The sequence below is a fragment of the Stegodyphus dumicola genome, chromosome 3, assembly GCF_044657685.1.
Source record: "Stegodyphus dumicola isolate Sdum_Otavi_A_Nest chromosome 3, ASM4465768v1".
NCBI classification, from domain to species: Eukaryota; Metazoa; Arthropoda; class Arachnida; order Araneae; family Eresidae; genus Stegodyphus; species Stegodyphus dumicola.
This window is the reverse complement of record NC_140770.1, coordinates 229009339-229025072: the sequence shown is the minus strand read 5'-3', so window position 1 is coordinate 229025072 and position 15734 is coordinate 229009339. Positions and strand designations below refer to the sequence as shown.

Here is a 15734-nt window from a genome sequence, read left to right as displayed (position 1 = left end):
TACATGTATTTTAAACTGTGAAATTTTATTAGATTGTGATTTTTAATATAAAACCTCGCTCATCTTCTGAAAGGATGTCAGATTTCACGTTATGTTTCAATTTGGTATTTATAACTCAATGTATTTTGGCATATCGTGCTTTATTTTAAAGCATTGTTTCACATTTATTGCTTTAATGATGTAATTTCTTATAATGAATGTATTAGCTTATCATTTTATCAATATGTATGTGTGTTTATATATAGGGTATTTAGAAAGTATATGGCAAAAATGTTCAGGGGATCTAAAGTAGATTTTCTGATGGAATTTGTTTGCAAAAATGGCATGTTGAGACAGTATAGATTGCATGTATATCACCTGTTGATAAGAATTCTGTTGCATGAATTTTCATCTTATCATTCCCCTATTTAAATTTTAGCTTCTATACATTGCCATGTTTTCCAGCATGCATTTTATCTGTGGAGCTGCAGCTGAAACTGAGCAGCTACCTAAAGGAAGTACATATAACAATACCCAAGTACCTCCTTTGAGCAGCTGCTCTGTTTTCATCTGCAGCTCCATAGGCAAAATTCAATCATCTAGCAATGCATGCTATTCAAAATGTCTGCAGAAAATCATTTACAGCACCAGAATGTTTTTAAATGTTATTTTACATTGCTGTGTACCACCTCAATGTGCATTTTTCATTTGTGTATTGTATTACAAAATCTACTTATTTTGGTCTCTTCTATATATGTTTTGTACATTTTTTTTTGAGGAATCCTCCTGTAGATATTGTGTTGTTGTAAATATTGTGTTTTCTACTTCAGATTGATGCATATGTGGGGATAGGGGAGATCCTAATCATTATATAAATACCTGTCCCTTAACTAGATCATTTACATACCTGAAACGCAAATGCTTTTCTTAAATTTGCAATCAAGAATAAGAATTTCAGAAAGAAAACGGAAAAATAGCATGATATACCTTTCATCCAGAGGAGAAAACTTTGTGCTAATTAATTAAATACAGCTCAGTTACCCAATAATTATAACCTCACAGATTAACTATTAATACTCCTATTACGAACTACAAATAAATTTTACTATTACGAATCATGAATATACAAGTACAGTACAAAGTCTTTAATCCGGACTCGTCGGGAGTTCGCCGATTCCAGATTATAGATCATCAATTTAAATCTGGTAAGATGGCATGCAGAAATTATAAAATTAAAAATATGAAACCGTAATTTATGAAATAAAGAGCAATTATGATCTAAAGGGTATCAAAATTTACAAAAAAAAAAAAAAAAAAAAAGTCTTAATATTTATTTTTTTACTTTATTAAACACTTCTTTCAGTGTAAGTTGTTTAAGTTGCTTCACTTTTTGTGCTAATACTTTCTCTTTAATTCTATAAACAGACATACTTTCTTGTTCAGTTCCGCTGTTCAAGTCCTGTAATTGCTGTGTCGAGAATACCGACTAACTTGTCAATCGAAACTTTTTCATTTTCAATAACCTCTCTGTCGCTTTCTTCACTATCAGAAGCGGTACATCGAAGCATGCTCTTGCTATGTAGATCCTTTGGCAGCTCCAGAATCTGAAACTCTTTTTGACATAATCGAAAGTTCAAGCTTACTTTTTATAAAATTGCTCTAACAGTCTGCAAAAAATAATAAACCAGATCCAATTAGAATATTAAGGAACAATGCAATCTGCAACATTAACTGAACTAGATAATTAGATAATTTTAGCCTAGCTTATACCGTCTGTTATACATTAAACGCGCATGTGCAGAAAGTTTGTAGCTTTGAGGTCCGGATTAAAGACTTTGTACTGTATATATTACAAATAATGAACTATGAAAAAAAGAAAGATCTATTATAAACCTGATCCTAAAGATCTAATATGACTAATTATATATTATGACAAAATTCTGCTAACTTTAAAGGAAAAAAAAAGTTGTGTTTGTAACAAAATTTGTGCTACCAAAATTCTGGAAATGACTTCAAAGTTTGTAAATGCAAAGGCACTGACTGTAAACTATTATTTATCTATTACAGTCTAAATTAATAAAAATAAAAGTGTAATAGGGCTATACCCATTTACTTATATGAAACATCGGGTGCCCTATTACATTTCAACCTGTACCTGTAGATATTGTGTTTTTTCATAATTGTTACTCCTCCCTCCAAATTTTTTACACTGGGAATTTTAACTGATTTTACTCTATACTCCCTGTTATTATAAGCATGTATATATATATACGCATGGACTTTAAATGTTTGTGTTTGGTAAAGGACAGACTTTACAGGTTTTGTGCTAGATAAATAACATGATTGACCAACCAATCTGATAACATTTTTTAATGATGAAATATGACATTCTAAATTTAAAGTTGTTTTGAGAGTTTGAGTATTATTAGTTACAGCATTATATTATATTAACCATAATCATCATAATAATAATAAATAATTCATTATTATGCATATTTTCAGTCTAATAGTCGTTCACCTATGGTTTCGCCAAAAGCCTCTCCACAGTCTTCAAGGAGACCACCTAATGCTGCTCCGCCTCCAGTTCCACCTCGACATGCCTCTCCCACTGGTACTCCAGGGCAATCTCCTAGTTCATCTCCTCGGTATGCTTAGCTTTTTCCCTCCCTATTATTGAATTCCCTATAAATAGGAATAACATGTTTTAATTAATAATGGATATTCTGCATTTTCTACTATATGCCTTTGTTGTACAAGTGGTAATATGCCTAGCTGGTCAGGAATCTGGGAGGAAAGATCCGGAATTCAAATTCGCAGCACATAGCTGATTTTTTGTGTTTCCTGCTTTGTGAACCGTATCAGACTCTATAAACCCATGTACTAAAAGTTCTGTTATTTAGAGCACTTATTCTCAAACTATGGGTGACAAAAAATTTTTTTGTGGGTCTTAAAACTGTTTTGGAGTGCTTCTTCTTGTAACGAACAGTTGTTTATATGTACCTATAATTATGAATTAATGTGTAATTTATTAGTTGATTTTCAGTGTTTATATAAGCTTATTCATTATTATTTGACTATTACAGTGTTTTCTTCTAAAAATCTCTCTTTTTGCTTTCCACTCTCCCCCAACAGAATAATTACATGCTTGTGTATCCCTGCGAGTTGCAAATAGATGCATGTGGGATTTGAGGCTAAAATGTTTGGGAAACATTGATCTAAGATATGGAACATCAGTTGTTAAACATCTATATATGAAGAGATGGCAGATGAAAAGTTAAAGATATGCTGACTGTTTGCCAAACCTTCCTTTTCTATAAATATGGAATGTTTTTTCATTTTATAATAGCTTAATATCATCTAAATTTTCATTAGCAATTCTATTATCTTTCTTTTTATAATATTTCATTTTCTCTGTTTGTTTGTAGTAAGATTTATGTCTTAATTTTAAGCAGATTTTGTTTTAACAAATAACATGCTAATTTTCTTTGACAGAATGTGCAGATTTCGCTAAATTCTATATGATTCACATTTATGTCCTTTTCATTTTAAATTCCCAAAATAATTTCTTCCTTCATGAAGGAAAAGAGTGGATAGGGCATTGCATGATCAGAATTCAAAAACATTAATGAGGTCACGTAATATTTGGCCTGTGTGTATTATTTCATTTCAATCAGCAGCAGTTACAGTTTTGTTTTGTAGCTTTATAAGAGTTTGGAGAAGCACTTATTGAGTCAGTAGCATGCAAATATTAAATTTCAAGTTTTACTGTCACTTTGTAAAAATTTAAGGATGCTTGAGAATACATGTGTTTCAAGTACAGTGAAGAAATTAAAAATATATGATTTTGTAAGCAGTTCAATTATTACTGTATGCTACTGATCCATGTAGCAGATGATTTAGTGCTACAGCTGATGAATGCTCTTTACTTTGTCTCACAAGCGTAAATTGTCATTTGCGATTTCCAAAAAAATGGTGTCAAAACTTTTAAATGCAGTAAGATGAAATTGTATAATATGTTTCCCTTTGAAGTATTTATTTACTCAATGTTCATTCCTAAATATTTTTTGCCCAAAATCAAATATTTTCTGTGTTTTGGAAATCATATCAAGAAAGTGATTGAACACTTGTTATTGTATTGAGTAAAATAAACCGTCATAATAAAATATTGAAACAATTTAAAAGATGATTTTTTCAGGTATTACCTACTGTGTTTCAGTGCACAATATGCCATAAAATGCATCATGTTGCCTTTATTACTGATGGTTTTGTTTGCAGTGCTATTAGTGTCTCATTACTTTTGTGACATTTAGAGATAAAATGGGAATTTATAATTGAATATTTTATTTGTGGATAAATATTTGTAGCATAAAGAAAATGCTTCTTTGGAATATAACTTCAGTTTAATGCATTAAAAATTTTTCATGATATTTTCTGAAATTGCTAGTGTCTCATCACTGTATGATTTTAAAATGCTCTTCACAGTGACAGATATAAAAAGCTGTCAAAGAAATAGGAATGAAAATTAAAATTTCTGTTAAATTTCATAGTTTTCTCTTTATCTATCAGTCCTATCAGTGGCTGAGTGATTAAAACTGGGAGTTTGATTCGGGCAAATGATTGATAAACTGCGAGTTCAGCGAGGTTGTAAAAAACTGCAAAAAACTGTTTTAGGTGACCATTAAAACCTGAAACCTTTCAGTTTTATAATTTTTTTCAAAGAATTGAAATTGTATGAATGTCAATTTTTGACTTAAATCAGAGAGAGAAATACCATATTTCCTCACTTACTTTACCCCTAGCTTTTTAGCACCGGTTTCTGAAAATATTCTTAATATTTGCATAATTTTCTCTTTCCTCACAGCATTCTGAGAATGTATTCCCCTAAATTTTAAAATGGATTCATCAGGTTTGCCACAGTACCTGGAAAACTGGGAAAAGTCAGGGAATTTGAAAATTGACCAAAAATTTCAGAGAATTTAAATATTTTTGTCAAAATCTGGAAAAGTCAGGGAATTTCATATAGCGATTCTGAGTTTTGCGCCGATGTTGGAAGTGATCACTTTCTTGCCGAATTGTGTATCGCGTGTGCGTCATTCGGGCAGATGACATATAGCCAATTTTCGCAGCTCCAATTAGATTGTTTTTTAGAAAGGCAAAGCAAGTTTCCAGCAACTTTGGTTTCCAGTAGAATCGCATGCGCATGTGCAGTGCATGTTGAACTAAGCAAAATACTTATTCTCGTATAAAACGAAATCAGTTTAATCCTAATATACGGTACCAAGGAGGTTAGTATCAAAGAATATGTATTGTTAAGAAGGAAAACTCTGCAACCGAAGTGGCTCTGTTCCAACATAGAGGGAAACGGCTGCGCATGTGCGAAATATCTGTCGTCAAAACTCAAAGCCGGTGTCGAAGTTTGAAGGTCACGTTATCAAGAGTTCATAAAATGAATATCATTTAAAATTTCTTTAAACTTTAAAGGCAAAGAAAATATTTTTTGTCGCAAGTAAATTAATTAATGGATTAGTTATTTTTAGCCAGGGGAAAAAAAAAAACAAAAAAACTACGAAAACCCGTTTTTAAATTATTGCAAAAAATCAAAGTAGAAATTGTTTGTCAAAGAACATTTCTTCTTAACACGTGTTCCTCAATTTCCTGTATACATCGCTTAGAGGGAAGTTCTTGGCGCCAGGTTCCGTCGCCAAATCCTTTGGCAAATTTTCCCTCCGCTTTCTAGCAGCGTAATAGCATTACATTTATGGAACGTTTTCTTCTGTATATAGACATTCTTTGGTTAGAATAACCTCCATGTACGGTGTACACGGATTTGGTGACATTATGATGAGCAGTAAATAGGTCATTTTGGTTTTGGCAGCAATTTTCAAAATTGTGTCAAGACCTTATCGTATACTAGGATTTTACCACAAAATCTTTTAAACCTTTTTTTTTTCTTTTTAATAAATACTTTATTTGCCATTGTAAAATAAAAAAATAGTAATCAGTCATCTAGGCTAACCATGTAATATAACTATATTTGCTAAAATATTGCTGATTATTCTAATTCAATTTTTAAGTAATTATCTTTATTTTTAGGCTATTCATATCATTTAATGTTGCTTCTTCCCTCCAAATTTATTTATTAATAGTAAATAATACATTCAGGAAATTTTCTCTGGCATAATTCTGAGGTTAACTCTAGCAGTATGATGATGTACCATCACGGAATTTAATGCACATCTTTTTTGTTTATGTATGCTGCGAAATAAATATAAAATACCTGAATTTATTTTTAAAATATCATTAAAAAGATTTCTTTCATTTATGTTTCTTTTAGCTACAAATGCTAATTTCTTTCAATTGCTTTTTTTTTTAGCATTTTTGTCTTTCATTTAGCTTCAAAATGTCTGCAAAAAAAGCCTTCTTTTATTCCAGATTATGCAAGTTCTAATCTCAATCTTCAGTGGAGAAAACAACTTCTATTATAATTATAATAGTAATGCTTTGAGGATATAAGTCATATGTAATTGGCAAATTTTTGTGTTTTCAAGTAATACCATAATTAATTTACCTCTTAGCACAGCCAACGTGCATTACGTGAATAGACTGAAATTTTCTTAAAACACACCTGGAAAACCTGGAAAAGTCAGGGAATTTCTCTCCTGCTTGAGTGGCAACCCTGATTCATGCACATAGTGATTTTTTCAACTTGCTAACCAAGGTAAACCTTTGCAAGGTAACTGAAATGTCATATCCCTTCTAACTGTTGAACTTTATAAAAACCTAATACAAGAACCAACCAATCACAGCAAAGCAAACACAAGGTGGCATTCAGTCTAATTTCTGAGTCAGCTCCGTGTTCACTCTTTCTAACTGTTGTGTGCATTACAAGTCTGTAATAGATTTAATCAGGGTTCGTAGTGGTCCTTACAAGTGCTTATAAGTCCTTATATTTAAAGATAAAAAATAAAAGCCCCTATAGGTGCTTACTTTTTCTCTGAAGCACTTATTTTTTGTTTTTAGTGCTTATTTTTTGCTTTTAGTGTTTTTTTTTTTTAAAACCAAAACGCATTTTTTCCCTGTACCAAAGCTGAAAATAAAAATAAACAACTCTTCTTCCTTATATGGATCGTCAGATGGTGAGTCATATTCCCAGAAATCACATTTCACCCCTTTCTCTGCATAACATAACCTTTGTGCACAAGTACGGACAGGTGCACGTCGTTCTATTGGTCAAAGAATTGCGAAAGCGGTAGAAATTCCAGTAAATTCCGTATTCCTTTGCTCCCACCCAATACGAACACACATTTTTTCCCTGTACCGAAGCTGAAACTAAATAAACAACTTTTCTTCATTATATGGATCGTCAGATGGTGAATCATACTCCCAGAAATCCCTTTTTGACCATTTCTCTGTGTAGCGTTGCGGTATCTTAACTTTAAATTAATAAACATAAGAATACATCAATGCGAGTGGACTGTAGATTAACCTTTATTCGGCAGTTTGAACTTTCGAACACAACACAGCACAAAGTAAAGCGACAGAGTTACAATTAGCGTTTGCAAGAATGCAAGAACAAACTGCGAGCTGCGCATACGATCTGCTCATTGCGAAATAATATCTCGTAGACAGGCAGAGAGCTCTGGTGGCCGAAACATTCCGCCCGGCGTTGAAACATCATTTCAAACTAAATAGCTTTTACAAAATGAAATTATCATAACAATATTAAATTATGCAAAAATGTATCATTAAAATTTTCACAAGAAAACATAATATGAAATGAAACTAAATTATTCTCAAAACAGATGCACAGAAGCCTTGATACAATTCAGGAACTTAATTATAGTTAAAGCAAAGTACAATGTTATAATGCTTTAGGGGAAAAAAACTTAATCATTGATAGGCAAAACACTAAGTTTGTGAATTGGCCTTTTGAAAACTCCATTAGCAGTTTTGATCTTCACGATACGCACAATATTATCTGAGCTAGGAAAAACTTCCAGCACTCTTCCTAATTTCCATCGTAGCGGGGGTAAAGTGTCTTCCTTTATGATAACTAAATCATTAACCTTTAAATTAGGTTGCATTTTCAACCATTTTGAACGTCATTGCAAATTAGAAATGTATTCATTGGACCATCTTTTCCAAAAGCTTTGAAACATTTTCTCAACAAGCTTCCAATGTTGCAATATAGGAATTTTTTGATTGTGTAAACTTTCTTCAGGTAAGGCAGTTAGCGCGGTACCAATTAAAAAATGGCCTGGCGTAAGTGCAGAAAATTCTGATGGATCTTCAGACATTGGACACAAAGGTCACGAATTTAAACAAGCTTCATTTTGAGCTAGCAATGTCGTAAATTCTTCTTGTGTTAGAAGTTGTTCACCTATGGTTCTCTTGGTTCGGTACTGTTGAGATGTAACTTTGTAGATTTGGCTGCAGCTTCCCATAATCCTACAAAATGTGTCTCTGCGGAAGGATTAAATATCCACTTAATACCTTCAGTAGAGCAATATTTATTAACCAATTCATTTTCATTCAAAGAGTTTATTACTCTTTTCAATTCCTTATCTGCAGCAATAAAATTTGTGCCACAATCGCTATGCACTTCTATTGGTTTTCCTCTTCGAGATACAAAGCGCTTCAAAGCGGCAATAAATGATTCTGATGTTAGATTACCTACTAATTCAATATGTATAGCTCTTGTAGTAAAACACACGAATACACAAATGTAGCATTTCATTGGTTTTACTCCTCGACCTTGCCTGGGCTTCACTTGAAATGGCCCGGCGTAGTCAATTCCAACTTTGGAGAAAACCTTTGACGGAACGACTCTAGACGATGGTAAATCAGACATTATCTGGGTAGATGTTTTAGCTCGTACACGATGACATTTCACACATTTCCAAATCAGTTGTCTTACAGCTGACCTATCGTGGATTATCCAATATTCTCTTCTAATCACTGATAGTAGTAGCAGGGGGCCAGCATGAAGATGGGATTCATGAAAATGATTCACTATAATCTGTGTTATGTGATGTTTCTTGGGCAACAAAATAGGATATTTTCTGTCCTGCGCGATGTTGAATTGTCTTAATCTTCCTCCGATGCGTATAAGTCCATTCTTATCGATAAAAGGGTTCAAAGAAAGGATCTTACTATTTGAGTTTAACGGTTGATTCTTGATGCACAATCAGCTGGATTCTCCTTTCCTTTTATCTGATTCCAATGTGATGAAGGTAAGACTGATTGAATTTCTGATATGCGGTTGGCTACAAAGGTTTGCCAGCGTGTTGGTTCTGATTGTATCCAGAACAAAACTATCATTGAATCACTCCATGCGTAAGTATCGTCAACATAAATTTGCAATGAATTCTGCACAGCTTGAACCAAATTCACTAATAGAACTGCAGAGCAGAGTTCTAAACAAGAAATAGAAATTACTTTCAGGGGAGCTACACGAGTTTTTGATGTTAGTAGCTGCACCGAAACTGAAAAATTATTTGAAGACTTTAAATAAATCACTGCAGCGTAAGCTTTCTCTGATGCGTCACAGAAACAATGAAGTTCTACATTTGTAGATTTGGGCAATAATACTCCCCTAGGAATATGAATGCATTCAAGATTTGCGATATCTTCACAATAGATTTTCCATCTTTGATTGATTTCATCTGGCAAGGAATCATCCCACGAGATTTGTAATTTCCATATATCTTGAAGCAAGATTTTGGCCGCAACTATAAAGGGTGCTAACCAACCAAGTGGATCAAAGATTTTCGAAATAGAAGATAAAATTATTCTTTTAATAGAACACTCTCTGTTTTCGAGATTTCCAAAGTGACAAGTAAACTGGTCTTGCATTGGATACCACTCCAAACCCAATAATTTTATTGATTTAGTATCAACTACTGTACATGAAGAGTTTGAATTCTGAGCACCCAAAGAAGTTTCCAAAATCGAGCGATCATTTGTACACCATTTATGCAATTGAAAGCCACCTTTTTGTAAAAGTTCGCTCAGTTGTGAAATTAACTCTACTGCGTCCTCTACTGTGTCTGAACCAAATAGGACATCATCAATATAACAATTGTGTAGTATTATTTCAGCTACCTTTGGGAATTTAACTCCTTTGTCAATTGTTAGTTGTTTGAGTATGCCAGTAGCCAGGTATGAAGTTGAAGTAGTGCCGTACGTAACTGTGCACAACCTGTAAGTTTTAATTGGCTTTGATGGATCATCTCTCCAAAATATTTTTTCGTAATCGCGATCTTCATCATGAATTTGAACTTGTCGATACATTTTCAATAAGTCGCTAGTAATGGCTATGGGATAGCATCTAAACCTCAAAAGAACAGTAAATAAGTCATCTTGCATCTTGGGACCATTCATTAGTGTGTCATTAAGCGATATCCCTCATGTAGTTTTGGCACTAGCATTGAAAACAATGCATAGTTTTATGGTAAGACTCGACTCTTTTAGCACGTGATGATGAGGTATATAATAATGAAAATTTACTTTATCTAGATTATCATTGGATAATTCTTCCATGTGTCCAAGTGATAAATATTCGGACATGAAGTCTTTATATTGTTGATATACTTCAGGAGTTTTTATTAGTTTTTGTTCCAGACTAAGAAAGGTGCGAAAGGCTGATGCTCTGGAATTACCTAACTCATTTCTTTTAGGCTTGAATGGCAATTTTACTGAGTAACGACCATTTTCACTATGGTGTGATTTTCCACGAAATGGTTTTCACACAATCTTTCCTCTCTAGTTAAAGGTTTTGATGTGGGATTTTGTTCCAAATCCCAAAATGATTTAACTAATTCCTCCGTGTTTACGTTTAGCGTATTGACTGAAACCTGCTTACGGTTTGGGAATTCAAAATGTGTAGTTCCAGCAATTACCCAATCTAACTTAGAACAACATGCAAATGGAAGATTTTTGCCCCTTTTAATTACCTCGCCATTGATTAAAGTAAGGAATACATTAACTCCAAGCAAAATATCAATTTCTCCCGTTTCATGAAATGTAGGATCTGCTAAAGTTAAATCTTGGAAACTTTCATATAAATTCAAAGGTAATGTTACACTTGGAATGTTTCTTGTAATTTTGACTATTATGTAAGCGGACGTTGAAATTCTGTAATTAGTATTAAAATGAGGTGTAAACAATAAGTCAACTTCTCCAGTAGTAGTTGTATTGAAAGTACCTAAGCATGACACTAATATCTTTGAATCCTTTATGCTCAATCCTAAATTGATAGCTGTTTTTCGATGAATGAATGATTTTTCACTACCTGAATCTAGTAAACATCTACAATTTATGAATTCATTTTTTGAATTTGAACCTTAGTTAAAGCAGTACACAAAAGTACATGACTACGTTTACCATTAGCATGAGCTCCAAAATGGTTATTTTCATAGTTGTTTGCACAAATAGTTGGAGAAACCTCACTCAAGCTGTTTTCTGGTTTAATTTGTGATTTTGGAACAAACACTTGTGCTTCCGGTGAAGGGAATCTAGAGCCATTTTTTGGTTTGAAATTATTTTCTAAATGCAAAATGCTATGATGATGCTTAAAACAATGCTTGCAGGTATTTGCACTCTTACACATTTTAACTTTATGGACATTAGACAAGCAATTAAAACAAAGTTTATTAGTTTTAACAAACTCTATTCGTTTTTGCACTGGTAAATTAAAAAAAATTAGAACACCTGTATAAAAAAATGATCTTCTTTACAAAATAAGCAAGTAGAATTAATAATCAGAGAAGTAACCCTATTATACACTGGTTTGTCTGATTTATGCGTTTTACTAATTAAAGGTTTACTGTTCTGTAATGTTCTAGCGTAATTCTTTAGAAATTTGATCAAGTCATTCAACTTTGGTATTTCATCTTTTTTTAATTGACGCTCCCACCACAACTTTGTCGAAACATCAAGTTTTTGCAAAGTAATATACGTCAACAAAGTATCACTAAAATTATCTATCCTTTGATCTAATATTTCCAATGAGCGAGTTATTTTGTTTATGTTATCTACTAAATTTAATATCGATGATGCAGATTCCGTTTGTATTTGTGAAACGTTAAGAATTCTTTCAATAAAAGCAAATATCTGTTCTCTTTTATTAGGAAATCTCTCTTCTAGTAAATTCCAAGCAATACTGAAATTTTGATCAGCTATGGGAATTGACTGAATAATGCGATAAGCATCAATTTTCAAAGACCTCTTTAAATATTGTAATTTTTGAGCTTCAGAAAGATTTGGATTGTTGCGAACACTAGCATTAAATAAATCTTTAAATGTTATCCATTCTGTTAAATTTCCGCTAAATGTGGGTAAAGATAATTTGGTACTTATTAACGCAACCAGGCCAAAATTCGCATAAATCGCCAAATTTGGCGACCCTACTTCGGCAAACCTACGTGTTATACGTAGTTTTTCGTAAATACAATGAGTTTGAATACAAGTGAGTTCGAAAATGCTGGACTTCTGCATGGAACTGTTAATCACAAATATAACTTTGTGGATCCCAACACGGGGCGTTCACACACAACATGTAGAGCGCATGTGGGGCTCAGCCAAATGGCACAACAAAAAACAGAGAGGAACAGCCCGTCATCATCTTGACTCATACCTTATCGAATTTATATGGCGCCAAGCTCAAGCTGTTAATGGCGAAGACGGTTTTCAATCAGTGCTAAAAGCAATAGCCAAAAAATTTCCGCCGAAAAAATAATTCTGCAACTTATTCAAATTCGAAACCGGAAGGGTTTAATTGCTATTTTATATTTTAAAACAAAATAATATAAAAAACTGTATTAAAAATTATCTGTAATTAATAAATGTACATTTTCTTTCTATTCATACTTTTTTACTCAAACTTACAAATCGCGCCAACCTGGTTGCGATAATACGTAAGTACTGATAATTTCGGTAACTTTAAACTTTCAGAGATTGATTCAGGTATGACAGGTTTGTCGCCATTTGCATTTACGAGCTTGTCAATCTTTAACTTATGAACAGTGTTTAAGGAACCTCCTCAATTTTCTCTAAAATCGGCTGTTCTTCCTCAATGAAAGTGTCTATTTTATCATCATCACAATTTGTATAAATTTCTATAAATAGAGATTTAAAATCTTCCTTAAAGATTTTACATTTTTCTAAGATTAATTCAGCTTCAGCATTATCTAAGTTATCATAATCTATTCTCTCGATGAATTTTGTTAACTGTGTTTTCAAAATTTTCTTTCGTTTTTTTTTTTTTTTTTTTCCCTATATCTGAGATTTTGAAAATATTCTAAATTCTTGATTTTGCTAATACTTTAATCACAATAAAGTAGCAATAACGAAATGCCAAATGCAGTTAAAATGCGTTAACTATTTCAGTCACCTCGTACACTGTATCCATTGCGAAACTCTTGAGAATTCTAAACCGAAAGTGCATTTTCAACACCATTATGAACACGTAGAATTCTTATTCACAAGCGCAGTTTTTCTTTGAAGCTCCGGCGTAGGATGACCAGAAATAACGTAGCGTAGCGGTATCTTAAATTTAATTTAATAAACAAACATAAGAATACATCAATGCGAGTGGACTGTAGATTAACCTTTATTCGGCAGTTTGAACTTTCGAGCACAACACAGCACAAAGTAAAGCGACAGAGTTACAATTAGCGTTTGCAAGAACAAAATGCGAGCTGCACATACGATCTGCGCATTGCGAAATAATATCTCACAGACAGGCAGAGAGCTCTGGTGGCTGAAACACTCTGCATAACGTAACCTTTGTGCGTAAGTACAGGCCGATGCACGTCGTTCTATTGGTCAAAGAATTGCGAAAGCGGTACAAATTAAGGTAAATACTGTATTCTTTTGCTCCCACCCAGTACTACACACGTTTGAATTTCTATCAAGATTTTAATAATTTACATTCTCATTCCACGTGGTCAGTTCATATTTGCATTTATTATGATCGGTAAAGCATACCACTTATATTATAAGCATACCGATCATAATAAATTCATACATAGGCTTATATTATAAGCCTATGTATGAATATTTATAATACATTTACAGTAACTGCTGAAGTATAGATAAACTTCAAAAATAATGGGTGTGTTTTAACACAGATTAGTTTTGTAAGGAATAATATTCAGAATGGCATAAATAAAGTGAAAGTAATCAAATAGTTAAATAAAGTAATCTAATAGTTTTTTTTTTTTTTCCAATGCATTAAGTGTTCTCCCCTTTCTCCACAAAATCTCGAATATTGATTGAAACTGTTACAGTTCACAGCAAAGCAAGCAACAGTTTTTTTTTTTTTTTTTTTGGTCACTTTCCAACCTGGATTGAACAGGACTAAAAGTTCTGCGGTCTACCAATCCAAGCAAAGAATGATTCTATTCCGGAAATTTAATGCAGCCTGTTCAAAATTAGAATGAAAAACACCTCATATTGGTAAATCTCTGTATTAATCAATATGAGTGTAGTATGAATATTGCGCGGAGCAGCGACGTGTCCTGCTCAATGATAAATATGCCACATGGACACATTACGGTCCAAATACCAGCAGCTGTTGATTCTGATTGCATAACAACACATGTGGAAGAATTGAGCATACATATTGCACAATAATGTTTGCCATATTTCGCAGAGATAAAACAGTTTTACTGTGCTTGCTAAGCGATTTATTCAGTTCCATTGGACTATTTTTTTATATAATTCACATATTGAAATGTCAAAAGTATTATTTTGCTGAAAAATCTAAAAAACGGCTAGAATCTACCCCCCTTTCCTCTTTTGCCAGTTACGTTCGACTATCCAGAATTTTCAGATATTCGGCAATTTCCGATTGTGCCAGTTAGTTAAGCTTTTACTTTTAAAGAATGACTGCGTGAAGCAATTTCCCGCCTTCTGATTTCAGAAAAGTTTCTTTTAATACTTATTTTTACTTAAATTACTTTGCTTGCAATATATGTTAAGGGAAAACTGTTATATGATGAAAATTTAGAAAATGTTCAGAATTTTGATTTAAGTTAAATTATTTAAATATTAATAGGATTGGAAAAATAAATTGTATTTTTTTAGGTGTCAAGCTAATATAATAAATATGGCTTATTATTATATATTTTCTTTATTTTGAACTTGAATTCCATCACTAAATCTTGTAATATAATTTAGTTTTGGATAGTTTTCCCCCTTCTCACTGTAAACTAGTTCTGTAAATTGGACTGTTATTTAAAATTTAAAAAAAAAAAATTTAATTGTTTTCCATGGTTGAGTAATTCTCATTCTCTCATAATATTGAATTTCTCATATTTAAAATTACAAGTCTAATTTCTCTTTTAAGGTTATGCAGTTGTGTACAGTATACTCCCGATTATTTGCGGAATTGGGTGGCCCGGCCGCCGCGGATAATCCGGTAAAAGCTAAAAATGGGTATAGCAAAAAATCAATTTATGTACAATAAAACGTAAAATAAACAGCAGGAAATGTTTAACTAACGCTTAATATTATAGTATATTACTCAAAACTAACCTAAAATGCATTTTGTTAATGAAACAGAAAAGTGCTTTGTATACTTACAAGAGGCGTCAAGAATACACAGAAAAATTAATACGTATGCACTGTTTTAATACTGTAATGTATTATGTAATTACAAAAGCATAACTGTAAAACTACAACTTTTTGAAGAAATCGGTCATTTGTGTTTGCTTCTTGCTTTGGAAGCATTTTCTCTTGATCCGAGATTG

The 15734-nt window shown here is 32.6% G+C and overlaps 1 protein-coding gene across 1 annotated transcript in view; it reads left to right on the top strand.

Moving 5' to 3' along the window:
• Cbl (E3 ubiquitin-protein ligase CBL) overlaps positions 1–15734 on the top strand; it is a 124311-nt gene that overhangs the window by 68749 nt on the left and 39828 nt on the right. Inside the window, exon 8 of the mRNA XM_085813880.1 lies at positions 2482–2624. Coding sequence (XP_085670006.1) covers positions 2482–2624 — 143 coding nt within the window. The remainder of the gene's footprint in view (positions 1–2481; positions 2625–15734) is intronic.